General features: G+C 42.9%; 4 protein-coding genes across 6 annotated transcripts in view; 2 read left to right on the plus strand and 2 right to left on the minus strand.

Moving 5' to 3' along the window:
- ZBTB33 (zinc finger and BTB domain containing 33) overlaps positions 1-7,377 on the minus strand; it is a 13,796-nt gene extending 6,419 nt beyond the window's left edge. Inside the window, exon 1 of one of the 2 annotated variants that reach the window (XM_026702909.2) lies at positions 7,260-7,377. In XM_026702909.2, the coding sequence (XP_026558694.1) occupies positions 7,260-7,302 (43 nt within the window). In that variant the 5' untranslated portion in view covers positions 7,303-7,377. Of the gene's footprint in view, positions 1-4,165; positions 4,274-7,259 lie in introns of those variants that run through there. The other variant, XM_087941113.1, reaches the window with a different exon arrangement.
- A 428-nt stretch (positions 7,378-7,805) lies between these two features.
- On the plus strand, positions 7,806-14,862 carry NKAP (NFKB activating protein). The gene is made up of 9 exons (XM_026702910.2): positions 7,806-8,172; positions 9,131-9,211; positions 9,306-9,382; positions 10,884-10,937; positions 11,601-11,649; positions 11,990-12,105; positions 12,687-12,762; positions 12,927-13,076; positions 13,593-14,862. Exons 1-9 carry the CDS (start codon positions 7,958-7,960, stop codon positions 13,765-13,767), a joined length of 993 nt encoding a protein of 330 aa, XP_026558695.1. The 5' UTR covers positions 7,806-7,957; the 3' UTR covers positions 13,768-14,862.
- Positions 14,863-15,825: 963 nt separating this feature from the next.
- Positions 15,826-21,374, minus strand: AKAP14 (A-kinase anchoring protein 14). Of its 2 annotated transcripts, XM_087941128.1 has the most exons (6): positions 21,235-21,374; positions 18,555-18,723; positions 18,372-18,463; positions 17,577-17,756; positions 16,140-16,192; positions 15,826-15,997 (listed from the first exon to the last, which is right to left on the minus strand). In XM_087941128.1, exons 1-6 carry the CDS (start codon positions 21,259-21,261, stop codon positions 15,913-15,915), a joined length of 606 nt encoding a protein of 201 aa, XP_087797254.1. In that variant the 5' UTR covers positions 21,262-21,374; the 3' UTR covers positions 15,826-15,912. The 2 variants fall into 2 exon arrangements, with proteins under 2 accessions (XP_087797254.1, XP_026558932.2); XM_026703147.2 differs by lacking the exon at positions 21,235-21,374 and having other exon boundaries at positions 15,833-15,997; positions 18,555-18,988.
- An 808-nt stretch (positions 21,375-22,182) lies between these two features.
- On the plus strand, positions 22,183-26,509 carry LOC113437775 (putative defense protein 3). The gene is made up of 5 exons (XM_026702907.2): positions 22,183-22,415; positions 24,009-24,121; positions 25,042-25,154; positions 26,070-26,134; positions 26,233-26,509. Exons 1-5 carry the CDS (start codon positions 22,211-22,213, stop codon positions 26,325-26,327), a joined length of 591 nt encoding a protein of 196 aa, XP_026558692.1. The 5' UTR covers positions 22,183-22,210; the 3' UTR covers positions 26,328-26,509.
- The last annotated feature ends 260 nt before the right edge of the window (positions 26,510-26,769 follow it).

Below are 26,769 nucleotides of genomic sequence, written 5' to 3' on the forward strand. Positions count from 1 at the left end.
GGAAAACAGGCTGTGTGTATTTCTTCCCTGTTATTTCTCAACAGCTGCTGAAGCGTTGGCCTTACTAGGAAGATCATTCCGTCGTGCGGGTAACACGGGCCCAAAGGTGCCAGGCTCTGAACTAACATGCCGGTGATGGACAATCCTGAATAGGGTTCTCACACATCTCGTTTCAGTCTCTGAGGGGCAGCCACAAAGAGGAGGGAGGGGTCAAATTATTCTCCAAAGCACCAAAGCAAGACGAGAAATAAGTGGTTGGAAACTGATCAAGGAGGGAAGCAACCTGGGATGAAGGAGAAACTTCCTAACAGGGAGGACAATTAATCGGTGGAACAGCCTGCCACCGGAAGTTGTAGATGCTGCATCACTGGAGGCTTTTAAGAAGAGACTGGACAGCCACTTGTGTGACGTGCTTTAAGGATCTCCGGCTTGAGCAGGGGATGGATTAGAAGACCTCCAAGGACTAGTCTAGTCTTGTCTTGTCCATTCCATTCTTCCCTTATTCTTTCTCTATTCTACTCTACTCTACTCTACAATACTCTACTCTATTTCTATTCCTTATTCTATTCATATTCCATTCCATTCTTTCGTTATTCTTTTTCTCTTCTCTTCTCTTCTCTTCCTATTCTCTTCCTATTCTATTCTACTCTACTCTATTCCTATTCCTTATTCTATTCCTATTCCATTCCATTCTTTCGTTATTCTTTCTCTATTCTTTCTCTATTCTATTCTATTCTGTTCCATTCTTTCCTCATTCTTTCTCTATTCTATTCTATATTCCATTTCATCTTCTCTTCTCTTCTATTCCATTCCATTCTTTCCTTATTCGTTCTGTTTTGTTGTTCTGCTCCATTCTTCCCTTATTCTTTCTCTATTCTATTCTGTTCTGTTCCTTATTCCGTTTCATATTCTCTTCTCTTCTTTTCTACTCTACTCTTAAGTGAATGACTGCAGTTAAGATGTTAGTAGCCTGGTTGTTAAGCTTCCCCGTTGGCTTTGCTTGTCAGGCCGTCTCTAAAGCGGATCATGTGACCTTGGGACACCACAACGGTCACAAATACGAACCAGTTGCCAAGCATCTGAATTTTGGTTATGTGATCGTAGGGGGTGCCGCAAAGGTCATTAACTATTTTTTAAAAACGGTCGTAAGTCACATTTTGCAACTTTGAACTGTCACTAAACGAACTGTTGCCGGGGACTACCTGTATTATGCTAATAATAGCAGAGCCAGCTCCTGCAGCAGAAAAATACAAAAGAGGAACAATAAAAGAAGAAACGTGGCATTTATAGATCCCGTCAACCAGGAGGAAGAGCCTAGTTCCCTTGGCTTGTGATGACCCAAAGGGGCGTGGCAGAAAGGCAACACAGTCAGATAATCAGTAGCTCCAACTTTATTAGCTCCAACTTTGCCCCCAATGTCCTGGTTACCTTCTAAGCTGGAGAAAAACTCTCCCAGGAACAGCCTTTGGCTGCAGAGAATCAAGTCCAAAACGTGGTCAACACAAACTGTAACTATAAGTCCAAACAAGGCAAGAGGAGGTAATTAGTCTGGCAGGGCAAGAGAAGGAATACCAGAGGTGAAGGAATGGCAGTTGGGAGGATTCCAGAAATGCAGATAACCAAAGTCAACTCAAGATAAACTCATGTTTGTTCCCAGCAGATGCCATACTCAGCATGCATCTCTTTTAAACTCTCATTCCCAGGTGTGGTTAATGAAGGGAATCAGGGCCCTTTCCTCCCCCATAAGCCATGCAACCCACATTGCTCTCTTCTCCATTCCTCCCTGCGTGCCCTAGGATGAAGATGGGGTGGGCCTGGGTCTTCCTCTGAACTCCCTCTCCCTTATTCTCTGTCTCCTCTGCTCTGCCCAGCCGGGCTTTGCCCTTCCCCAGTTTCCTCCACAGCCAACGGAGCCACACTCCCACTCCCTGTCAGCTACTCATCTTCCTCCTTGGATTCAGACTCTGACAGGGGTGTGACATGGCTTTTTTACAAGATCACAATGAAAGTTGTTAATTATGCTAAAATATACGCTTCACTCCTGCTTCTTAGACAAGGAAGTCAAGTGGGATAGTCAGGCTCAGAAGGCTGGATTTAGTCACGCCTATGGGGCTGTTGCCACCAGAAAGAAAGAAAGGCACGATGTGCAATTGCGTTTGTTTTTCTCAAACATGTCTGCAAAATTCAGGTCATTTCTGCTTGAAATTCCCTGTCCTTGTGGAAAGTTCCAGAAGCCCTTAAGTTACATGGCAAGGGAGACTAGGACGCAGGCATTGAGCGCCATCTGAGTTTTCAGGGTTTTTCTTTTTTCTGTTCGGGGGCTCTTTGAAGCAGCCCCCCAAAACACAGACCAGGTCCTGATATAAAAATCTGGGTTTTATATCTGGGTTTAGCCCAGAAGCAAGATGCAGACATGTTCATTCCTCAACCCTCACAGGACCAGTTTCAAGACAAGAGTGTTTTGGTCATGTCTAAACAAGCGGATTTTTTCTCACCCTCAGCCGATTTGCTGCCTTGCTTGTCAGCCTTTCTGGTCAGGATGGACTCCAAATCCCATCACTAGCTACAAGAGGATAGAAATTGCAAGCTAAAAGAGCTGGAAGGGTTGCAGAATTAAAAGTTTCCCCAGGGCCACAGCTCTAAGAGAACCAGGTTTTCTTAGCTCCCCCGCATTGCTTTAGGATTACACCTCCCTCAGCCCTGCTGGCTGGGGATGATGGGAGCGGCACCTATCCAGAAATCAGCCAATGGAAGTGGGAGGAAGAGCAAAAGAGCAAAGGGAAAGGAGTTGCCAAGTCGTTTCCTCAGCTCTAAGACGCCGACTTTCCTCTTCTCTCTATCCCAAGCTAGTCCTGAAAAGAATTATCTGGCCCTGCTGGCCAGGGATGATGGTTACTGTAGTCACAATGCACCGAGTTGTCAAGCTGTTCTGTTGGGAAGAGAGGAGGGTGGCTTTCCAGAATTCCTCCTTAAGCAAGCTTGCCACTCATCCAATCCTTCCCTTGCCAGGAAGCATGGGAGTTAGAACCCAGGCTGATAAAAAAGAGAGAAAAGAGAGAGAGGAGACAGAAAGAAGAGAGTAAAAAGAGGAACAGGAAAGAAAAGAGAGGCGAGAGAAAGGGTAGAAAAAGGAAAGAGAGGAGAAAGAGGGGGAGAGAGAGGACAGAAAAGAGAGGAGAAAGAAAGGAAAGGAGAAACAGAGAAAGAGGAGAGAGGAAAGGGAGGGAGAAAAGAGAAAAGAAAGAGAACAGAAAAAAGAGGAGAAAGAGGAAAGAAAAGAGGAGAGGAAAGAGAGAGAACATAGGGGAGAGAGAACAGAAAAGAAAGGAGAAAGAGGGGAGAAAGAGAAGAGAGGTGGAAAGAAAAGAGAGAAGAAAGAAAGGGGAAAGAAAAGAACAGAGAGGAAAGAGAGAACAGAACGGAAAAGAGAGGAGAAAGAAAGGGAAGAGGAGAAACAGAGAAAGAGGGAGGAGAGAAAAGAGGAGAGGGGAAAGGGAGAGAGAAAAGAAAGAACAGAAAAGAGAAAGAAGGAAAGAGAGAGAACAGAACAGAAAAGAGAAAGAGGAAAGAAAAGAGGAGAGAGGAAACAGAGAGAACAGAAATGAGAAGCAAAAGAGAGAGGGAAGAAAGAGAAGAGAGAGAGGAGGAAAGGAGAGGAGAAAGAGGGGAAAAAAGAGAGGAGAGGAAAGAGAGAATGGGGAGAGAACAGAGGAGAGGAGAACGATGGGGAGAAAGAGAAAAGAGAGAGAAAAGAGAAGAGAGCGAGAGAAGAAAGAGAAGGGGGAGAGAGGAAAGGAGAGAAGAAAGAAAAAAGAAATGTTTCGGAAAGCGCCTCTCCTGTAGGCAACCACAGAAGAAACTGAACTCAGGCCTTGTTGATGGGTGCGAATAAAGAGGGTTTTTTTTTCTCATTCAATGAACTTCAGGGGCTGTGCTAGATGGGCATGGGAGTCCAGGTGGAGAAGGGGGGGCTTCTTCCAAGAGGCTAAGCCACCCCAGAGTTCAGAAGATGGGTATTGTAGTCCCCAGGCACCTGCAGGAGCAGCTAACCCACCGGGAGGAGGTTGGGGGGTTGCAGGAAGCAGGGAAGGGGACTCGGCTGGCCCGAAGCCGGCCCTGCTCCAACGCTGCCGGCCGGACAAAACAAGAGACCGGCCTGCTGTACCTCCGCTCCGCCCCGCGTCTTCGGCTCTTCGCCCCGCAACCAACCAGCCCCGCGTCCCTCCGCTCGCTCGTCGCGACGCTTCCCAGCCCTGCCCGACCCCTCGGCTCTTTCCGGAGCCGCTCAGCGGCCGTCGCGCTCCGCCCGAACACCCCTCTCGGAGGCCTTCGCGCCTGCCCGAACCCCGCTCGGCTGCGCCCGGCGAGAAGCCGAGCGGGAGGAGTCGCTAGCCGAAGGCGTTCGGGTTTCGGGAGGGGGGGAAGAAAAAAAGAGTCTTCGGGGATTTTCGGCTTCGGAGCGTTCCCGGGCTGAAAAAATATATATATATATTTTCCTTCCCGTTTTCTCTCTCTCTCGGCTGCGGCTGGGAGGCATGATCCCGTGCAAAGAAAGCACCCGCGTGCAAATGCTGCAGACACGGGTCTGGCTGGGTTCCAGGCCGACCTCCTGGGTCTCTTTCTGGGGGGGGGGATGCAGTAACATTGGCACGGGGTGCTGGTTGCAAATCTGCAAAACTCTCTTCGCAAGAGTTAGCATCCCAACAAATATATATATAATGGGAGATTGGACGTCGGTTCCTTGCTGAGCGTCAGCTCTGCTCCTGAATAAACGGAGGAAATTCCATTTAAGATAGTGGCCGAAAAGGGATTTTAGCTCTTAGGGGGGTCCAAAGGAACAAAAATCCCGAATCTCTCATCTTTTAGAGAGTCTAGATAGATAGATAGATAGATAGATAGATAGATAGATAGATAGATAGATAGATAGATAGATAGATAGATAGATAGATAGATAGATAGTTTTCTTAACATATGTTTTCTTAACTCTCTCTCTCTATACATATATGTATAATATACATGTATATATTAAAGATAATTATATATATAAAATCTATACATCTCATATATATATATATATATATATATAGAGAGAGAGAGAGAGAGAGAGATGGATATATATATATATAAAAGATATATATAAATTATATATATAAGGTACATATATAAAAGATATATATAAAATATACACATATATATTAAAGATATAATTATATAAAATCTATATATCTCATATACATACGTACATACCCAATAGACTAGATTTGCACCCTCTGAACCCTAAACTTAAAAACAACCCATTTCTTCCAGCAAATCAACATCCATTGGATGTGTTTTAAGGGCTTTGCAGCAAAAAAAGGAAAGTGCATGGGTGTGAAAGAGCCATTTGTGTGAATTGGCTTTTGATATTCTTGAGGCCCGGGGGCTTAGCTTATCAAAAGGCACCAACTAACTCATCTTTCTTTACAAGCAGCTCCTGTTAAAGTACTGCAAGTTCTTACCTTCCTATTATGATCTGTAGTAGTTTTTATCAGCATGAGAAGATGGGCATTTTTCCCATTTGAAAGGCTTTGTTTATTCGATTCAGTTTTTGAGCTTTAAATCTTAACTTTCACCAATAAAATTGCGATGCTCTCCCCAGAATACATATGCAATGTATTCTCCCCCCTCCCCGCCCCGCCTTGGGGGAAAAAAAATGTTTTTAAGAGTTATTCTCAACCACAAACCAGCCAAACCTTCTATTGTATACCAGCCCAGCCTATGTGGATTACAACCTCAAAGAATTAAGCTAAATAATTCTACTTATATAGAGCCTATGCTCTGACTTGCATTATATTTAATATCTTCCCTCTGGTGATCTGGCTTTTAATTCATGCCCCTTGCTTTTAAACGGCTTTCATGGAACGTTTTTTTACTGTTAGTTATATCATGCCCAGAGACTCCCTGGGGGTGGGGGGAGATGGGCAGCTGTAGAAATTTGACCAATAAATAAAGGATATGGTACACTGCCCCCTTCCTTTTAATATATTATGGCAAAGTTTCTATCCATTAATAATGATTTTAGGTTAGTCCCCAGCTCTCTACTTTTGCAAAGAAACAAAAAACCCACTCCCCACATAGATCAAGCCCCTCCATGGCTCCAGCAGGTGTCAAAGGTGGAATTTCATCCCTGCTGCAGGTCTCCAATCTGAAGTTGATAGGATCATATAAATCTGTAAAGATTCCCCGTCCTCCAGGTAATCCTGGTTGTCCCAAAGGTGCTTTTTTTTTTTTTTTTTTTGAAGAGGCAACTGGATTTTCTGGGATTTTTTCTTTGAAGATGTTTCGCTTCTCCTCCAAGAAGCTTTCCCACCATCAAGTCAGAACTGAAGAAGCTTCTTGGAGGAGAAGCGAAATGTCTTCAAAGAAAAAACCAGAAAGTCCACTTACCTCTTGAAAAAAAAAAAAAAGCACTTTTGGGACAACCACGATTACCTGGATGACTGGAAATCTCTGTAGACATTTGTCCCAAATGTACTTTTATTTTATTTTTTTCAGGAGGCAACTGGACTTTCTTGTCTTTTTCTTTGAAGACCTTTCGCTTCCCATCGAAAAGGCTGCGAATGACCAGCTCTGTTTGCAAGGAATATCAATCCTTCCATCGCCCACCATCCAGTCAGAGCTGAAGAAGCTTCTTGGATGGGAAGTGAAAGGTCTTTAAAGAAAAAGAAAAAAACAAGGAAGTCCAGTTGCCTCTTGGAAAAAAAAAGCACCTTTGGGAGACGCATCCTACCTATAGGATCCTACTACCTATTGGGATCCTTCCTTTGGGGGAGAATTTGGGGGGGGGGTGTTTTGAAATAAAGCAATTCGGCCCGAGGCTCCAAAGGCTTCTTGGGGGCTCGTGCAGGAGGGACTCAGCCTTCTTCCCATATCGAGGAGGCGCCGGTTGGAGGGCACAGCAGCACCGGGGAAAACGTATCCACCGCAACCAGCCGGGCTGGCTTGGCAGGGAGAAGGGAGAAGGCCTCAAGGCAAAACAGCTTCTTCGGCCCGGCCGCCTTCTCGCTCACTTGGCAGCATGCGGGAGCCAGCCAAGCTCGGGGCTGAGCGGGAAGCCCGGGCCAAGCCCGGCCCGGCCACGCGTCCGCCGCCCTCCCGCGAACAAGGCCGGGCGGGCATCGCTCGCCCAGCCCGGGTTTCTCCCCCCTCCCCCGCCCCGTTCCCGGCTCCCGTGCTCCGGCCTGGTCTCTCCGAGGGAGGCCGAGGACGGCGGTTCTTACCCGCAGCCTTGCCGCCCGCCTCGCTCATGGCGCCCGGCTCCATCGCGTCTCACCGGCGGCAGCCCATCCGAGCACAAAGGAACCGCCTTGCGGAACTCCAGCGGAGCCTGCCCAAGGGAGCCGGGCGGAGGGAAAGAGAGAGCGCACCGACCGGAAGTGGCGGGAGAAAGCGGTTCTTCTCCCACGCACGGAGGGTCGGAGGAGCCGAAAAGGAGCCTGAACGGCTTTGTTATGAAGAAGGGGAAGGGGCTGAGGGGAAGATCGAACGGCGGGGCGCGGATCACCGGGCCGGAAGTGAGGCACGGGGAAGAGGTAAACCGACGGACCGTTTCTTTTTCTTTTCTTTTTTTTCAGCAGGACTGCCCTGTGAAGGAAAGGGTCCGAAGTGCTTCGGGAGTCCTTTGTGAAGACATCCAGGCTACACGCCGGTTTTCCCTCAGAAAAGCTGCTCGACCGTGCTTAGCACTAGCCGGATCCCGAGTATAGGATCAAAGCGGCGCCGTAAGTGAAGACTTGCGCGCACCTCTTACACTTTCGTGCTTCTAGGGCCAGAAGTGACTCTTCCGAAAAGAAGAGCGGAGGCGGCGCGCGGAGCATATGGCGGTTTGCGGGTGTGACGTCAGAAAACCGGAAGTCGCGATGTTGGGGCCTAGAGAAGCCGCCGAGGCCTGGCCGCCTAAGCAGCAGGAGCAGCTGCCATGGGGCCGGTCTCGCGTTCGCGGAGCCCCCTGGACTCCCCGGGGCCCCGCCGGGGACGAGAGAGCGGCTCGGCCAGCCCTTCCCCGTCCAGGCACAGTCGCAGCCGCAGGTCTCGCTCTCGGGAGCGCAACGGCTTCCGACGCCCGCATCACTTCGGTTACCGGCACGACCCGGAGCACTACGGCAAGGAGCAGGAGGAGTCGCTGCGTCAGAGGCGAGTGGCGGCCCGCCGGGTGGGCGGGCTCGGCTCTGGGACGGTTGAAAAGCCGAGGTTCTTCTTGTTTGTGGTTGGTCTCGCTGTCAGCCAGATGTTGGGTTTTGGGTCCTCCTGCCCTACCCAATAATATTATTTACTATTGTTATTATTATATTACTATTACTACGGTGTTACTATTATTACTATTACTGTCATTACTATTAATAGTAACAGTAATAATAGCAACGATTATAATAAACACCAAGGACACTCAGTGTTATTAGTAACCCCCTCCACCGTTAGCTTTGTGGGGTAAAAACAGTAAAATAAAACAATAAATACTGTAAAAGTAATAATAGTATTAATAATAGTGATTCTTGACGAATGTATCGTTTCTTTTATGTACCCTGAGAGCATTTGCACCAAGACAAATTCCTTGTGTGTCCAATCACACTTGGCCAATAAAGAATTATATTTTATTTATTTATTTATTCATGCTAACTCCTTATTCCATATTCTATTCTATTCTATTCTATTCTATTCTATTGATTAATAAAGTGGGGGTGTTTGATAAGTACCAGGATAAAACACAGGGCAGATTTGTTAAAATATATATTTTAGAGTGTTTGACAGTTCATTTATTTGACCAAACTTTTTTGCTCATCTCCCTAAAAAAGGGAGTCTGGACAGTGAACTAATAAAATACTAAAACTCAAAAATAGGATATAAAATTTAAGAAGGCAATCCTTGTGATTTAATTTATTGATTAAAATTCAGTGTTAAAAGTTAATTAAAAGCCGGGCAGAAGGCTTTCAGAATGCTAGCCAGCCCAGGAGGATAATTGAGGAAGGATTTGCAGTCCTTTTCTTGAAAATCTGAGGGCTTTCTCCACCACTTTTCCGTTTGCGCATTAACATTTAAATTTGAAGATTTCATTTTCCTGCAGTTCTGACTATAAATATATATTTTTTCACAGACGACTAAATGAGAGAGAACGAATAGGCGAACTAGGAGCACCTGAAATCTGGGGACTCTCACCAAAACTTCCTGAGCCAGAGTAAAACTTGCATTTAATTTAAGTTACATTTGTATTTCACGTTGGGCACTCTAGTTGATAGATCTTAAGATTAAATTCTGCTTTTTAAATCTAGTTCTGATGAACATACACCCGCAGAAGATGAAGATGGATCATCTAAAAAAAGCAGCACTTCCGAGTCCAGTTCAGAAGGTACTGCAATGTGTTTAAGATAAAGTTTGACTACCTCAGAAATATCTGTGGGGAACTCATTTTACTTTCAGTTGTAAATGGCATTTCCAAATTTGTCCAAAATAATTCCAGATGGCTGCTTCTTAACTCAGGAAAAATGTGTGTTCTCTGAAAACTATAGATGTGGTTTGAAAGCTTTTTTGCTGCAACAACCTTGTGATAACTTCGGGCATGGCACAAAGACAACACAGTCAGATAATCAGTAGGAGTCGCTTTATTAGCTCCAATTTTGCTCCCAATGTCCTGGTCACCTCCTGGCCGGAGAAAAACTCTCCTAGGAACAGCCTTTGGCTGCAGAGAATCAAGTCCAAAACATGGTCAACAAAAACAGTAACTATAAGTCCAAACAGGGCAAAATGAGGTAATTAGTCTGGCAGGGCAGGAGAATGAATTCCAGACATGAAGGAACGGCAGTAATTCAACACGGTTGGAAGGATGCCAGGAACACAGATAACCAAAGTCAATGCAAGATAAATTAACGTTTGTACCCAGCAGATGCTGTAGTCAGCTTGCATCTCTTTTAAACTCTCTTCCCAGGTGTGGCTAATGAAGGGAATCAGGGCTCTTTCCTCCCCCGTAAGCCACACGACCCATGTTGCTCACTTCTCCGTTCCTCCCTGCGTGCTCTAGGATGAAGAGGGGGTGGGCCTGGGTGCTTCTCCGAATTCCCTCTCCCTTGTTCTACCTCTTCCCTGCTCTGCCCAGCCAGACTTTGCCCTTCCCTAGCCTCCACAGTCAACGGAGCCACACTCCCACTCCCTGTCAACTGTTCGTCTTCCTCCTTGGATTCAGACTCCGACAGGGGCATGACAAACCTGTTCCCCTATATTGCTCTGAAATAAAGGGTGGTTGTTGTTTTTTTAAAAAAGAGGGGTACTTACAGGTAATCCTCGACTTACAGCAACTCATTTAGTGACCATTCAAAGTTAAAACAGCAATGAAAAAGGCGACTTATGACCATTTTTCACACTTATGACCGTTGCAGCATCCCCACAGTCGAGATCAGAATTCCATTGCTTGGAAACTGGTTCATACTTATGACAGTTGCAGTGTCCCCGGGTTATAGGTATCTTGTTTTGCAACCTTCTGACAACCAAAATCAACGGGGAAGCCAGATTGTTGCTAACTTAACAACTGCAGTGATTCACAGTTGTTAAACTGTGGCGAGTGGTCATAAAACGGAGGAAAACTCACTTAACAAATGCCACAGAAATGTTGGGTTCCATTGTGGGGTTATGTCGAGGATTGGCTGTAACTGTCTTGCACCTCTGCAACCGACAATCAGTGGATCCTATTTCAGGAGGAAGTACTGAATTGTTTGGAAGTTATTTTTAATAAGTTTTCCGTAACCCAACTTCCAGAGAATTCCCCCTGGATGACTAAGAATCTTCATCAGTATATTAGAAATGAATTGTTTATCTGATTATAAAACAGACACTTTTCAAAAAAAAATTTTTTTTAGAGGAAGAGAAGAAAAGGAAGAAGAAAAAGAAAAAGAAGAAAAAGGCTGCAGCACGTAAGTTTCAGGTGATAGTTGGGAATAACGTTCTTTCTTGATTTGGATTAAATTTGAATTAAATACAGAGGGGAAAAAAATCCATATTTTTGCCGATATGAAAAAGGAATATGATGAGTTTGGTTCAGTTTAACGTTTAAGTGTCTTTTTACAAGAATATAGAATATGTACGTGTACTTTCAAGTGTTTTACTTAATAGAGAATCAGTATATCGTGCCAGCAGTTATTGTATCATTAAACTAATAGGGAATTACATATTTAAAAATTCTCAGATATAATTCAATATATGTATCTGGAACCAAGGAATTCAGCTGTGACAACTTTAAGACTTGTGGACCTCAACTCCCAGAATTCCCCTGCCAGCAGTTCATATTTATTTACACAGCATATCCAGTGCGATTCACTGACTACTGGAACAGTATTACTGTTTCACTGTTCCCTCTGTTTTATCAGACCAAGAGAAAAACATTGATTTAAGTTCATCCTTTAAAATTCACAACAGAATTGGAGATTTGCATCTTAATCTTTTTAATTTATTTCCTTAATCTGGTTACTCGAATGTGCTAGTTTTTATCTCTCTTGGAAACAAAATCAGGTTTTAAAGATTTCCTTCTTGTGTCTCCCCCCTCCCCCTATTTTTTTTTTTTCTATTTAATACTTCAGGTGAGGAGGAGAAAAAAAGAGCCAAGAAGAAGAGAAAGAAGCATAGAAAGTAAGAACCCATTTAAAAATAATTGCATGCTTCCTGTATTAAATATGATACCATTCTTCCCTTAACTGCCTATGGACAAGCCAAAATCTGTCTTGTTAATAGAAAGAACTCCTAAAATGCTGGCTTAACTTTCAGCTTTTGTTATTGTTATTGAGCAAATAAAACATAAAACCCTATTTATGCCAGCTAGAAAGAGAAAAGAATGAAGAGTTTGAGATCCTAGCTTGCTGTGGCCCCTTTGCAGATAGTGCTGTAACCAAAGCATTTTATTCTTGTAATCGTTGGTTTTTCTCTTCCCTGATGGTGGCTCTCCAAATCCTCTCCCTCTTTTAATGGCCAGGAAAAAGAGCAAGAAAAAGAAGAGTAAGAAGAGCAGGAAGGATTCTAGTGACTCGAGCAGCGAAGACTCTGACGAGGGAACTCTACATGGGGACGATCTCTGGATTGAGAGATCAAGTACGTGGTTCCCACTGCGGAAGGGCTAACTAAACTCAAGTGATGTGCTCAAGTAATCCTTTTGATTAAGAGACATGCGCTCATCTCAGAACAGTCTAAAACTCAAACTCATTTCATTGGGAGATTACTAGCTAATTTTAAGGATATTCTTGTGTTTACATCCTTCTTTCCAGTCGCCTGGATTGTATTTTTTTTTATGCTTTTTGTCTCTTTTATCATTCCTGTTCATTAATGATGTACAGATAGTCCTCAACTGAGGAGCACGATTGAGCCCACCATTTCTGTTGTTAACTCAGACGTTTTGTTAAGTGACTCTTGCCCCCATTTTACAACTTTCCTTGCCATAGCTGTTAAGTGAATCGCCGCCATTGATAAGTTAGTAGCCCGGTTGTTAAGTGAATCTGGGTTCCCCGCTCCCTTTCTGCTGGCAATTAAAAAGACCAAAGGAGGTCTGCTTTTCTTAGTCAACATACGTGTTTTTTTTTCCCACAAAACAGGCTTTGTCACAATTGTATATTAGTGATCCATACTGCCGTAGCTTTCATTGGGTTAGGATTTGTTTTCTCCTTTATTTATTGCAGAAAACCCCGACTCCGTGGATTTTATTGGCCCAGAAGCTCCCATCACTCACGCTTCTCAAGACGACCGTCCTTTGAAGTGAGTGCTCTCCTCCGTGGCTGATAACAGACTAGGAGGGAGTAGAATGGTTGTAGATTCAGATCGCACACAGAGGGTGAACTGCAACACCAGGCTTTGGGGAAAGCAGCTCTTTTTTTTGTACTTGCTGTGGTTTACATCGGCATTCTCTTCCTCCCCTGAAGCTATGGACACGCTTTGCTGCCCGGTGAAGGTGCCGCCATGGCCGAGTACGTCAAGGCGGGCAAACGGATCCCCAGGAGAGGCGAGATCGGCCTTACCAGCGAAGAAATCGCTTCCTTTGAGAAATCCGGCTACGTTATGAGTGGCAGCAGGTAAGTGACCAGATTAAAAAATTGCTGTGAGGGCTAAGAGCTAGCCTTGACTTTGATTAGCCCTTCCAAAAGCACAAACACTAGATTGGATCTCAGAACAAAGACTAGATTGGATCTTGCTTGTATTTTACACCAAATTGTAATGAAGAATACTGAATTATATTGAATTGCACTTCATCATGATTATACCCTCATCTGTAGAATTCTTTTGTTTCTGTCCAATCAAAAATGATGGTTTGGCAGTAGCATTTGGCAATAATATGCCATCTAGGAATTTCAGTCTGTGCATCTGTGCGGTAAGCTTTTAGACATAGAAGACCTAGAATAACTTTATTGTCACGATGAACGTACTCAAATTGGCATACATTAAAATGAAATTGTGCCACCCCCACCCACCCCGTTCATGGCAACTCTAAAACAGGCGTAGAAATGTTTTATGAGTTGACAAATGCTCTTGTCACTGGTTGATGCCTTGAGTGTTGGTCGTTCACCGATGGGCACCGTCTCTCTCCTTAGGCATCGGCGAATGGAGGCGGTCCGTCTGCGGAAAGAGAACCAGATCTACAGCGCGGATGAGAAGAGGGCCCTGGCGTCTTTCAACCAGGAGGAAAGGCGGAAGAGAGAAAACAAGATCCTAGCCAGCTTCCGGGAAATGGTCTACCGAAAAACTAAGAGCAAGGATGAGAAATGAACGACGTGTCCTCCCTAGTGATGGGCAGATGGGTGGGGCCCTGACACTGCCTTGTGCTATGGGGAATTTGCGGGGGAAACAGTCCCTGAGATATCCAGCTTCAGAACCCTAATTGGTCTGGTGAGGCCTTGGAACTAACTCGCAGGGTCTTTCCAACTTGCAATCCAAGTCAGAATAACCAAAGCAGGCCAATCGGTACCACCATAATGCCCAGAAGCTATTGAGATACTGTTGCTTCTTTTTGGTTGAGAAAGTAGCACTTTAAAAAGAAAAAAGAAAACCAGAGCAAATGGAGCAAAGATTTCCATTTATGGGGGTTGAGAGAAGACCTGTTTTCTATCCACTTTGACAAGAAGAAAATATTAAGCCCTGAATGAAACAACAAGGTCTCTTATAAGACGAGTGTGTTTTGTGAAAAATGGCCAGAACATACCCTGGGTCTGACTCTATGCCCCCAAAAGACAGAAGTAGCTTTAATACTGATGGTTGCCTTTATAAGCTTCCTGCCTCCAACAGACACAAATAGGAGTGGATGGATCATTAAAAACAGAGAAAAATGGTTTAAATCATGTTCTCTGGCTCAGACCATCAAGTGTGGGGCATCTCCTGCAGACTCCTTGTAAATAGGAACACAAAATATTCTTTTCATTTTGAGATTTTTTTGCAGGTTTAATATCATTTTGCAAGCAAGAATGCTTTTGCGGATCGGTAAATGTATTTCCTGCTCAACTAAGTGTAAATAGAAGATGGAATATTCATCTGAGTAAGTTTTTAACCCTTTAGTTTCTTCAGTGGTTTTATCTATAGATAAAATATGTTGGGTTGGAATTCAAAGCCCATGTACCAACTGCCACGTATTGTGGGAGTTTTCAGTTTCTGTTGCCTTTTGTAAATTTGGAGTGCCCCATAAACTTTAGAAGCAAAGCTGGAGCCATGTTTTGAAACAAGGAAGAAAAGAAAATCCCAATGTAACTACACCCCAGTATCAAGGACAGCTTTATTGAATGCATTCTGGACATTACTTTTTTGCACAGTTCCGGTATGGTACACCACTTCTAAAGTCTATTTTTAAAATTAAAATGTCCTCCCTAAGTACAGATGGCTATGTGTTGTTTTTTTGAGGTGTGCCAGTTTCTGTTGTGGTTCGCCGGCAGCTTGCGTAGACAGCAGTGGAATCGGACAGTGGGGAAGAACGGGGACCAGTCTGGGAGGACTCAGACGAGGGTCCTACGTCCGATGCAGAGATCGGGCCAGGGGCATCTGGGAGTGGAATGCTGACTCCAAAGCCTCCGGAGTCTGGCAGCGAGGCAGAGGAACCAGAGGAGCCTGTTCCCAATGCACAGAGCTGCTAGAAGGCAAAAACAGCTGAGACAAAAGGGGCGACTCGGGAGTAAGACTGGGAGGTTATTGTCCCTCCTATAAGGGATAAAGGACAGACAAAGATGAAGAAACCTTTGCAGGAAGCAAAGTCGTTCGCTCTGCTCAGATTAAATCTTGAAGCTCTGTGTGGACTTTGTACTTTGTTTGGCTTTTTTATAGTTCATTTGGCATTCTAGTTGGCAGCAATTCAAAGGCGAGAAAGGTGGGTGCTTATCTCGAGGGACTGGGACTTATTACAGGCTGGGAATGAACATAATTCCCAGTGTTGAAATAAAACAAAGAGTTGTTTTAACTAAGTGCTTAATTACGGTTTCAGGAAGCCTTGGTCAGAACAGTTTCCTATTTGTTCAATAAATGCCTCTCCGTCTTTTATTGGAGCTCAAGGTTACGTACAGAGCCCGCCGTTCTCCATTGCTATCCTCACAATAGCCAGGAGAGGCAGATCCAGGCTGAGAGAATGACAAGGTTCATCCTGTGGCTTTCCATAAACTTAGAGGTGGATTGGAGCACAAGTTTTCTCAGGCTTACTTCAACTCCTAAACTAAATGACTCCATCTCAACTCTTTGAAGTCATTGGATGACTGAAAATCTCCATAAACAATTTGGTTAAAAGTTTTTTCTTCCTGCACTTCATTGACACGAATGACCCAAAGAGATCAAAACAAGGGTTTGATTACAGCAACTCTTGAATTTTGCTACCAAAAAATAAAAACAAAAGCAGTGATAGAGAGAGAGGGGTTTTAATTTCTAATCGTCCCAGCAAAACTAAAAATCCACAGTCTCCATCATGACAATCTTACTTTCAATTACATCTTTGAGCCACTTCTCTTTGAATCGAGTTTTTCCTGGCCTGTATAAATAGAAAACAGCCCTGAGTATTTTACACTCACATTTTTCATTTTATATTAAAGGGTTACCTAATACAAATAGTTCTTATGGCAAAGTGGGAACCCAGATCTTTTAAACCAGTTGATTGGGGTGTGTGAACGTACCTGTGAACGAGCTTATTGGTTTCCACCACAAAGAATACTTCAATCGGCAGCATCTGTATCAGATAGAAAACCAAAGATTAGTTTTATGAATGGGGCTAGTTTAACCTCTTAACAGTCACTAAATGATTGGTTTTAAGCCAAGGACTGCTTGTACAAAAAGCCAATAATTTCCCATCTCTATTGTGATCAGATTCTGGTCCTAGAATCCCAGATGCTCTCCAAGACTGGTGGTTTTCTTGCAGACGTCTCATTACCAAACTAGGAAACATCATCAGTCCTAAAAGAGTGTGGGGTTTGGTCACAGTTTCTATCTTGCAGCTTGCTCTGTATTGGTGTTCAGACCCAAGCCTTGTTCAGATTAAACCAACACAAACTGTGTATAAAAGCAAACCTATTTTAATGTGGTGCTGGGAATTCAGGGCTGTCAGGATTCCAGCAGTTACTCCAATTAAATCATGAGCCTCAAGCCACACTCCCAAAACTAAAAAAGATTTATTTGAAGGTAACGTTCTAAGTCCGGCATTTACCTGGGCATAGCCAATTCTGAGATACATAATTCACTGTCACCCTTGATCCTGCTTTTTCCCCCACCCCTCTGGGTGTATCATCCAACGAAAAACCTCCATAGCCAAAAGTCATCAATCATGCTCTCCAATTAGATTTTTGCGCTGTAGAAGCTTCAGTCATTTAATCAGTGTTTGAAGAAAATATGAACAGAATGTACTTTCGATTCCACACTGCCGCCTGCTTTTTGAAACGTCCTTCTTTCTGTTGTCAACTATAAAATGTGTATACCAAATGTTTTATGAGTTGACAAGGGCATTCCCAGCCAAAAGACATTTAAACCTAATTGTCCAATATCAAAAGCAAGCCCTTTCAAGGTTGCAAAAGGCTGCCAAGAACAGAAGATTAATTACTGATTAAATATCCACCGACAGAAGTTTTAAAAACAAACCGGAGTAAGCAGGGCTTCAACAAGGACTCTGAGTCTAAAGAATTACTTTGCTTCCTGCAAAGAATACATCCCCAAGGGCTGGTTTTTATCCCTTATGGGAGGGGCCATCACTTTCCAGCCTGACTCCCGAGTCACCCTTGCTGCTTCAGTTGCTCTTTCCTGCAAGCAGCCCTGTGTGCACGCACTCTGGGCACAAGCTCCCCGGGGTCCTCTGCGTCACTGCTGCCAGACTCCACAAGCTCCAAAGGCGGCACTCCACTCTCCGATAGTCCTGGCCTCATCCCTACATCACACGCAGGCCCCTCATCCGAGTCCTTGCTGTCAGAGACCTCTGCCGTCCACACCTGCTCCCGGCGAACCACAACAGTTGGTGGGAGCGTTCTTGGTTGGAGCCACAGTTCATGGGTTTGAGAGAGCATCCCTAACACGACTTCATCGCAATTGAGCTTAATTGCCTCCCAAGAGGACCTCAAATTACTCACTTTGGGTTTGATTTTGGAAATCTCAATGACGAAATAGACACAAGCTGTGGCTCGCGGGATGGGCTTCCTGCATGTCGGGATGCTCCAGCGGACTCGGTAATAATACTGGGTGCTATACTGGAGTTCCTGTTTGTTGAGATAGTTGCTCCAGTGTAACCAACTTTCATGAAGTTCCCATGTCTGAAAGGATAAATGTATTGTAAATCAGAGAGCAGTCCTGTTATGAGCACCTCTTTGGGAAAAAAAAGGCTGTTTTAGTAGAGTGGAGTAGACAGAGCAGAACAGAACAGAACAGAATTCTTTATTGGCCAAGTGTGATTGGACACACAAGGAATTGGTCTTGGTGCAAATGGTCTGTGTGCACAAAAGAAAAGAGACATTTGTCAAGAGTCAAGAATCATCACATACAACACTTAATAATAGGGTACAATAAGCAATCAAATAAAATAAGATTTGTCCCGTTACTTCAATGATGGAGAAATGAATAAAAAGGAAGGATGGGGGGAAAAGGTATTACCTTGAAATATATCAGTAGCTATACCCAAAGGTGATTTTTCAGGAGACAACTAGACTTTCTTGTTTTTTTTCTTTTGAAGACGTTTCGCTTCTCACCCAAGAAGCTTCTTCAACTCTGACAGAATGGAAGTCAAAGCTGAAGAAGCTTCTTGGATGAGAAGTGAAACGTCTTCAAAAGAACAAACAAGAAAGTCCAGTTGCCTCCTGAAAAAAGCACCTTTGGGACAACCAGGACCTGGATGACGGAGAATCTTCATAGACGCTGGACATGAAACTTACTTTCATATAGTCCTCAATCTGCAACAGGCCTTTTCCGATGGAGAAATCTGTGCACCTCATCCAAGTAATATTTCGCATTTTGTATTGGGCACCTGAAGTTGATTGAGAAGAGTACAAATTAGAGCCCAGTAGTCCCAAGTCAGACACCAATGCCCTGACACCTTCATGTCCACCTGGGAGTACCTGCCTCTTCCTTCTGCAGGGCTACGATTTGGTCCACGGCATCTTTGACCACTCTACCAACAACCGAGGTTGCTGCCTCCTGGATGTCTTCCTCCTCCTCCTCATCTTCCTCGTCCTCCGTAATTATTATGTATTTCTCTTCCAGTGACATGGTTCTTTCTGTCTTCAGCTTGTAGAAGACGGAGGGGAGAAAAAAAAAACACTGTGTAGAATCTGAAGAAACAGTCTGGGGAAAAGTTATGTCTGGATTGTAGGTAAATCCTTGACCCGTGTGCCCGATTCCGTTCTTATGTGCATCATAGAAGATCATCTAATTGTGATCATGAAATCTTAAGTGGTGACACATCTGCTAGTTTGTAAGATAATAGAAGACCTTCTGATCAGCTGCTAGTACCGCAGACCATAATTGGTCTAAATCTTCCTGGTTATAGGAATTATAGCAATAGTACTTATATACCACTTCACAGTGTTTTACAGCCCTCTCTAAGAGGTTTACACATAGCCTCTTGCCCCCAAACAATCTGGGTCCTCCTCATTTTACCAACTTTGGAAGTCTGAGTCAACTCAACTTATTAATTATTTGAATTAATTATTTGACTTAATTGAATTATTGAGTCTGTCATCTGCACCTCTATAACTGTCTGGTTTGGTTCTGCAACCCAACAAGACAGGCACAGACTTCAGAGAGTAATTAGGACTGCAGAAAAAAACATGGCTACCAACCTGCCTTCCATCGAGGACCTGTATCCTGCATGAGTCAAAAAGTGGGCCGTGAAAATATCTACAGACCCCTTCACATCCCGGACATAAACTGTTTCAACTCCTACCCTCAAAATGACACTATAGAGCACTACACACAACTAGACACAAGGAGAGTTTTTCCCTGAACACCATCACTCTATTAAACAAATAATTCCCTTGACATTGTCAAACTATTTACTAAATCTGCACTACTATTACTATTAATATTGTGAGTGTATGTCTGTAACTTTGTTGCTTGTATCCTTACGATTTTTATTGACTGTTTCCTAGTATGACTTAATTGTTTATTGTACCCTATGACTATTATTAAGTGTTGTACCTTATGAGTTTTGACGAATGTATCTTTTCTTTGATGTACACTGAGAGCATTTGCACCAAGACAAATTCCTTGTATGTCCAATCACACTTGGCCAATAAAGATTATTCTATTCTATCTATGCTATTCTATTCTGTTCTGTTCAATTCTATTCTACTCCTTATTCCATCTTCTCCTCTCCTCTCTTCTGTTCTATTCGAACTGCTGGCAGTGAGCAGAATTAGCCTGCAATACTGCATTCTAACCACTGTGGCACAATGCTTCCTGAAGGCCACAAGGGGTAACTTCTCATATCTCCCCATTGTTTCAAGCAGAGCTTGTTCTCCTCCTATCAGAAGATGCCAAGGACTAAACATAGAATGTTTTGGAGGCTAAATCATAAGAACCATTGCAAGAATTGGCTATGTCTAGTTTCATGAATAGAAGGACTGAGGGTGACATGATAGCAGTGTTCCAAAATCCAAGCAGTTGCCACAAGGAGGAAGGGCTCAATCTATTCTCCAAGCAATTGAAGGCACAATGGGAAGCAATAGATGGAAACTAATCAAGGAGAAAAGCAACGTAGAACTAAGGAGAAATTTCCTGACAGAATAATTAATCAGTGGAACGACTTGCCTCCAGAAATTGCAAACGTCCCAACCCTGGAGGCTTTTAAGAAGAGATTGGACAACCATTTGGCTGGAATTGTATAGGGTTTCCTGCTTCAGCAGGGGGTTGGACTAGAAGACCTCTCAGGTCCCTTCCAACTCTGTTATTTTGCATGCAAACCATGCCTTGTATCGCTCTTCCATATTTCCTGCACGACAGCAGTGCTGCAAAAAAAGAACCCCGCCGCCAACCCTTCCTTATTGCCACCTTCCACCTTGCAATACGTGCCTGGCTACCTTTAGAGTTGCCTTTGAGGGATAGCCATGCATGGAAGGAAAATGCAACGCGTGGACGTTATGTTCTTAAACCTCCCTATTGCCTGCTTGATCCACCACTATGAGAAAAAGCAAGCCGCTGTTTGTAAGAGATTACTTGGGAACGTCAATCTGTCACCCAGCCAAGAGGCTTTGGAATTTGTCTACCTGCTTTAAAAAAAAAAACCAAAAACACTTTCTGGTTTGCTTCACTCTCGAGACAAACCCAAACCTTATTTTTCTTTAGGATGCAAGTTTCCAAAGTTGATCAAGGTTCCGGCTGTGGATTTTGCAAAGTTGTTTGCTCACAAGCATCACTTAGGCAACCAATGTCCAGCCAATAATTCTGTGGCATTGATGTTTCAAGACATTCCATCAAGCTTAAAGGAAAAGTGCTAAACGAACAGGACGTCTTTGGGGCCAATCAGGCGTGTGGGAATGTTCAAGAGATGAAATTAAGTGATGGATTAGTGTTGTGTCCTTGGGGCTTCTCTCAACCCTCTGATAAAATCAAGGGAACACTGGACAACGGAAACTGTTTGGGATGCTTTCCGTTGCTTCTAATTCTAGCTGCTTTATTTTCCCTGTTCATTTTCCCCGTTTCCCATGCTTCTTGGCTTCTAGGTGCTCGCTAAGAAAGGATTTTTCAAAATGACCATCACAGCATAAAAATAATTTTAAAAATAGAATATTCATTTACCACCGTTTTCCTTTTTTCCCCACCCATTGCCTCTTCTGACAGGAAATCCAACTTTTGGATTTAATCAATTTCCAAGCTTAAATTTGTAGACTGGCTTTTGAAAAAAAGAGATTCTTTCTTCCTCTTGATTCCTGTAAAAAAAAAAAGGACCATTCAGTCTTCCCAACAACCAGCAAACTGTCTTTGGGAAACAAGCCAGACTTTAAACAATGTGACTATTTCCAGTTTTCTCAAAAGCCATATCTCCTATAATTTCTAGCTGAAACACTGCATTTAGCTACACCCCTTGGTTAGTTAATCTACTATGATTTTTTTCATCTCCTATAACACAGTGTGTGAATCACACTAAGCTATAGTGGCAATTTTAAAATTATTTATGTTGACAAGTGAAATAAAAATCCACTTTTGTCCACCAGTAACTACACAGAAATAGGCATGTGGGTTTGTTTTTTATGGAAAATTTGACATTGCTTTTTTCTGAAATGTTATTACTTCTCGGTTTGTTCTAACAGTCTACAATCCAAATTAATAAACCCTGACCCTACTTAGCTTTTATGGGATAAAACATGATGGTTTAAGTGCTGTGAGTTTCTGGGAGTTGAAGTCCACAAGTTTTATAGTTGCCAAGTTTGGGACCCCTGATCTAAACTAAATACAACCCATTTGTATCACAGATTTAACCTCTTCTGGTCTTCCAGAAACTCTAGACATGACACTGAGATATCTAAAGATAATCAATTTCTAGCAATGCTCCAACCCTTTGCTTAAGTCTAGATAAAAACTCAGAGATCTTCTCAGCAAACAGACATGTGAGTTTTTCATCCCTCATGGGTAGAAAATGAATCTGTTCTGGAATTAATGACTCACCCCAAACTCTCTTTTTTTTTTCTTTTTCAAGCTTTCTTTCTGAGCTTGGATATTTCATACTTGTTTTTGGAGACAAGAGGTCGAGCAAGCCAATCTTTTGTTCATCATCATGGCTTGTTGGAATCGCCTTTTGGGGTCCGTTCTCACTTTCTGGACCATCCTGGGTTCAAATCACGCCTTTCCAGATGGAGCCCCCGAATCTGCTTGTAAGAATATGTTGCCAGTCCATATTGGGGTACATCCTCAAACGGCACCTAGTCCTTATGAACTTTCGGTTAGTACACCATCCTTCCAAAACGGGCAACCAGTTAATGGTAAGTTTTTATTTTGTTTATTTCAATTGAAAGGAAGGTACTGTGAAAGCCACTCGACCCCAAATCTTCCTTTCTCTCTCTCTCTCTCTCCTCTTTTCCAAGTAGAGTTAAGAAGTCCTTATGTTTTCTCAGCATCAATAATCATTAGGTTTTTATGTTAGCAACGATCAGCAGTAACCAAATTTTGGACAATCTTGGAAGTACTAAACTGAGCCTGATTAGACAAGCTTATCAGCAAATGTTCAGATTCAGGGAAAATTAAAAACAAATCAGGAATTAAAAAAGCAAGATATAAACATAGATTGGTGGCTATATCTTCAGCTGCAAACCAGATACCAAAAAGACGTAGAAGAATTTGGATTTTATACTGAGCTACAATTAGATAAAATTTTAGTAGGCCCTGAAGAGAAATTCATAACAAGGATGTATAATTATTTATTAAAAGTTGCTTTGGAAGGAAGTAGTAAAAGGTTGTATGATAGCATGGACAAAAAATATAGGACATAATATAGACTTAGTGGATTGGGAAAAATGTGGAATTAAAATTATACATTAAGATCGACAGCTTATAAAGAAAATATATACATTTTATCTTTGGCACTTGACACCAATGAGATTGGCGAAAATGTACCCTAACATGAATCCAAAATGTTGGAAATGCAAACAAAACCAAGATACCTTCTACCATATGTCGTGGTCGTGCCCGGAAGCCCAAAAATACTGGATTAAAATACGCAGTTGTTTATAAGAAATATTGGAAGATCAGATAGTTTAAACTGGAATTGTTCTTGTTGGGAATAATTAAAGGGAAATATAGGAAAAAGATTAAATATATTCTACTAATATATTGAGAGAAACAAGGATAGCATTTGCACAATGTAGGAAACAGAATAACACACCTTCAGAGGAATTAGTAATTCAAAAAAATTTAGATTGTGCTGAAATGGATAAACACGTTAAAATTAAAGGATAAAGAAGAGTCAGAGTATTACAAATTTTGGGATAATTGGTATAAATGGTTGAACAAGAGAAATGATATTGGAGATAAGAAAATTATACATAAATGTATATGAATGTATATAAATGTATATATTTATATGAATTTGTTATATGTAATAGATGTCACAGTACTGTGTTAATACTAAGATTAAAATGTGAAAGATGTGAAAAAGAACAATAGAAAAAAAAAAGAAATGTCCAGATTTTAGGCAACAAGAAGTGGATAAATTCCCAGAAACAAAAGATAATAATCTACTTCCACGTGATTGCCAAAAAAACCAAAAACAAATGCAGGTATCATTGAAGTCAGCAATTGTCCTGATCATCCAAAAGCCATTTTCTCTCACTTTAGATAAATGGGTTGTGTGAATCCACTTTGGAGTTTCATTCCTAAATTCTTAGCAAAGTGGGTGAATCCAGCCAACTTTGGTTGATCCATTCACTCATGGTTAAGCCATTCATTCTGGACACAATACATAAACTCAATTTTTTTTCAAAAATGCTTTGGAAACAAAACAAGGTTTACTGGTTTACAGTAATGGAAAAGAAACACCGTTAAGGCGTTCGGCAAAAAGAAGGTTTTTTTCTCTCCAGTTCAGATCCTCGGAGCTGCTTATCGAGGGTTGTTGTTGGAAGCGCGTTCGTTTCACCCGGCCGCTGCCCTGGGGTTTTGGCAAACTCCCCCCAACAATACCAGATTTTTACAGGTAAGCACAACTAGTTAAAAGTCTGGAGGGCGGTGTGGCAGGTACTTGTCTGCTTGAAGTCTACAGTCCCAGAGCTCTTCAGTGTCTTGTATCCTGTGACTAGTAACTAGTTTGTGTTCTCACTGGTTCTTGCTTGCAGGCAAGTGGTGAGCAACATAGCATCCTCAGGTCTGTTTGAACTCACCATTGCCCACAGTGGTTAGAATGCAATATTGCAGGCTAACTCTGTCCACTGCCAAGAGTTCGATCCTGACCGGGTTGACTCTGAATAACAAGAGTTAGAAGGGACCATGGAGGTCTTCTATTCCAACCCTCTGCTGAAGTGGAAAATCTATACCACTTCAGACAAAGGGGTTGCCCAATTTCTTCTTTAAAAAAAAACCCCAGTGTTGGAACACCTACAAGTTCTATCCTTTCAAGGTCAGTAAAATGAGGACAGAGATTGTTGGGGGCACTAAAGCACTATGGAGCAGTATATAAGTCTTAAGTGCTATTGCTATTACCCACACCCCCAAATTGTGTATCATGAATTCTGCAAAACCATAGCTCACTTTCTCACATTACACTGAGATGGCATGTTGTTGAACTTCAGGCCAGCGTGTTCTTGTAAGATCCCAATCCTACGGTGAGTAAACCATGGCTCCACTTCATGGGTGTTGAATTCAGGAAGGCCCATCGAAGCAAAATGTGCTAGATAAAAGTCATCACTTCCACAGGGCTTGTTTTGAAGATTGGGCATTGCAAGGCAATTGTTTCAGCTATTGCTATGTGAAGACACAAAACTGAAGTGAAAAAAAGGGGCAAAGAGCACGGGTGTGGTAGAAATACGATGAATTCTGTTTTAAACTTGAATTAACTTGAAGTAGCTTTGGGGTTTATTCATTTACTTTACTTGATTTACTTCCTTGTTTATTTGGCAGTGCTCTGGAAATCCTCAAGGGGCCATTACTCATTCCAACACCAACTTAAAAATGAATCAGATCTACTCCTGGCTCCCACCTCCCTTACACTGTCCCCGAGTAGTTTACTTTGTGTAAGTATTATGGGCATTTCGAACCCTGGCTGCTTTTCTTTAAAAATGGTGATATTTCATGAGGCTAGAAATCAGGCGAGCCAAGAAGCCATAATTCCTGGAAAATATCCTTTCCAATTAATTCTGCAAGGGGAGAGGGTGGGATTTTAAAAGCACTGTGGAAGATTGTTGATTTCAATTCCCTTGGCCTCTTCTAATCTGAAACCCTCTAGTTGTGTAAACAGGAACTGTTTTATAACCTTTAGCTGGATATTATTCAAAACACCAAAGAATTAATATGCTGGCTAGGGAATTCTGGGAGATGAAGTCCACACATCTTAAAATGGTCCAGATTGAGAAACATTGGATTAACATAAGGCAATGGTGGAATTCAATTTTTTTAACTAATGGTTTTGTGGCCATGGCTTGGTGGGCGTGGTGTGGCTTGGTGGGCGTGGCACTTGTAAAATCCCCATTCCCTCCCCACTCCTGGGAGAAGGTTACTGCAAAATCCCCATTCCCTCCCCACCCCACTAACCTGCTTCCCAGTTCCATTCTCCTGTGCAGGGCAACCAAAGAAGACCCAGCCAATCAGCTGGGACTTAGGGGGCGGAGTATAGATGGGGCGGGGCCAGTCAGGGGTGGGATTTCCCCACCCCACTAACCTGCTTTCCAGCTCCATTCTCCTGTGCAGGACAACCAAAGAAGACCCAGCCAATCAGCTGGGCCTCAATGGGAGGCGGAGAAGAGATGGGGGTGGGGCCATTCAGAGGTGGGATTTGCCGGTTCTCCGAACCACTCAACATTTCCGCTACTGGTTCTCCAGAAGTGGTCCAAACCAGCTGGATACCACCTCTGACAATGGAAGATTCCCAGCCTTACTTGAACGTCCTCAGAAATTCTAACTATAATTATGTCTCTTCCTGCTACAATCAGGGCAACTGTGGCCCAATCGCACGACGTCTACTGGACCCAAGTCAAATCCAAAGTGATCTGGAGAAGTGAGTATCACCAGATTCCCTCTCCGAAAGCCACGGGTTCCTTCTGCGTGCCAGCCCCAGGCATTCCTGCAAGATTAACTCTCTTTCTTTCACTGCAGATCCTCAAGCCACATGTGGAGTGGAAGCATCTGGGAGACAATTTTCCGCTGCTACGAAAATTGCCTGCTTGCTACTCATGATTTTGCTCATCTGATTGTTTTTCCAAAGGCGTAACCAAAGCAATTGCTGTCTTTTTAAAAAAAAAATTGCCTTGCTTAGAATCCTATTTTTCTGCTCCCAAGTTTGCAAACCATGCGCTGCAGGCTTGTTTTAGGTTCTGTTTTATTTGATTTAATATTATAAATGCTTTGATGAAATAAAAAGAATATCAGGTCATGGCTTTAGTCGATGTTGATTTTCTCCAGACCCTGAAGAAAAAAAAAGACAAGGAAAGCAAAAGTCAGAATCAAACTATGTCACAATCAAACAAAAGGATGCTCTTGGGTTTATTTATCAGACTTGAGTTATCTCACTCCGTCACCCTATCAGGAAAATCGTTTCCTGAATTAAAGGCAAATCGTACCATTTTTTTTAATACTCCCGGACACTTTAAGGACTTACAAGCCTCTTTATAACCATACAAAAACAGAATTAGA

The sequence above is a fragment of the Pseudonaja textilis genome, chromosome 12, assembly GCF_049901715.1.
Source record: "Pseudonaja textilis isolate UNSWEBS1 chromosome 12, rPseTex1.2, whole genome shotgun sequence".
NCBI lineage: Eukaryota > Metazoa > Chordata > Lepidosauria > Squamata > Elapidae > Pseudonaja > Pseudonaja textilis.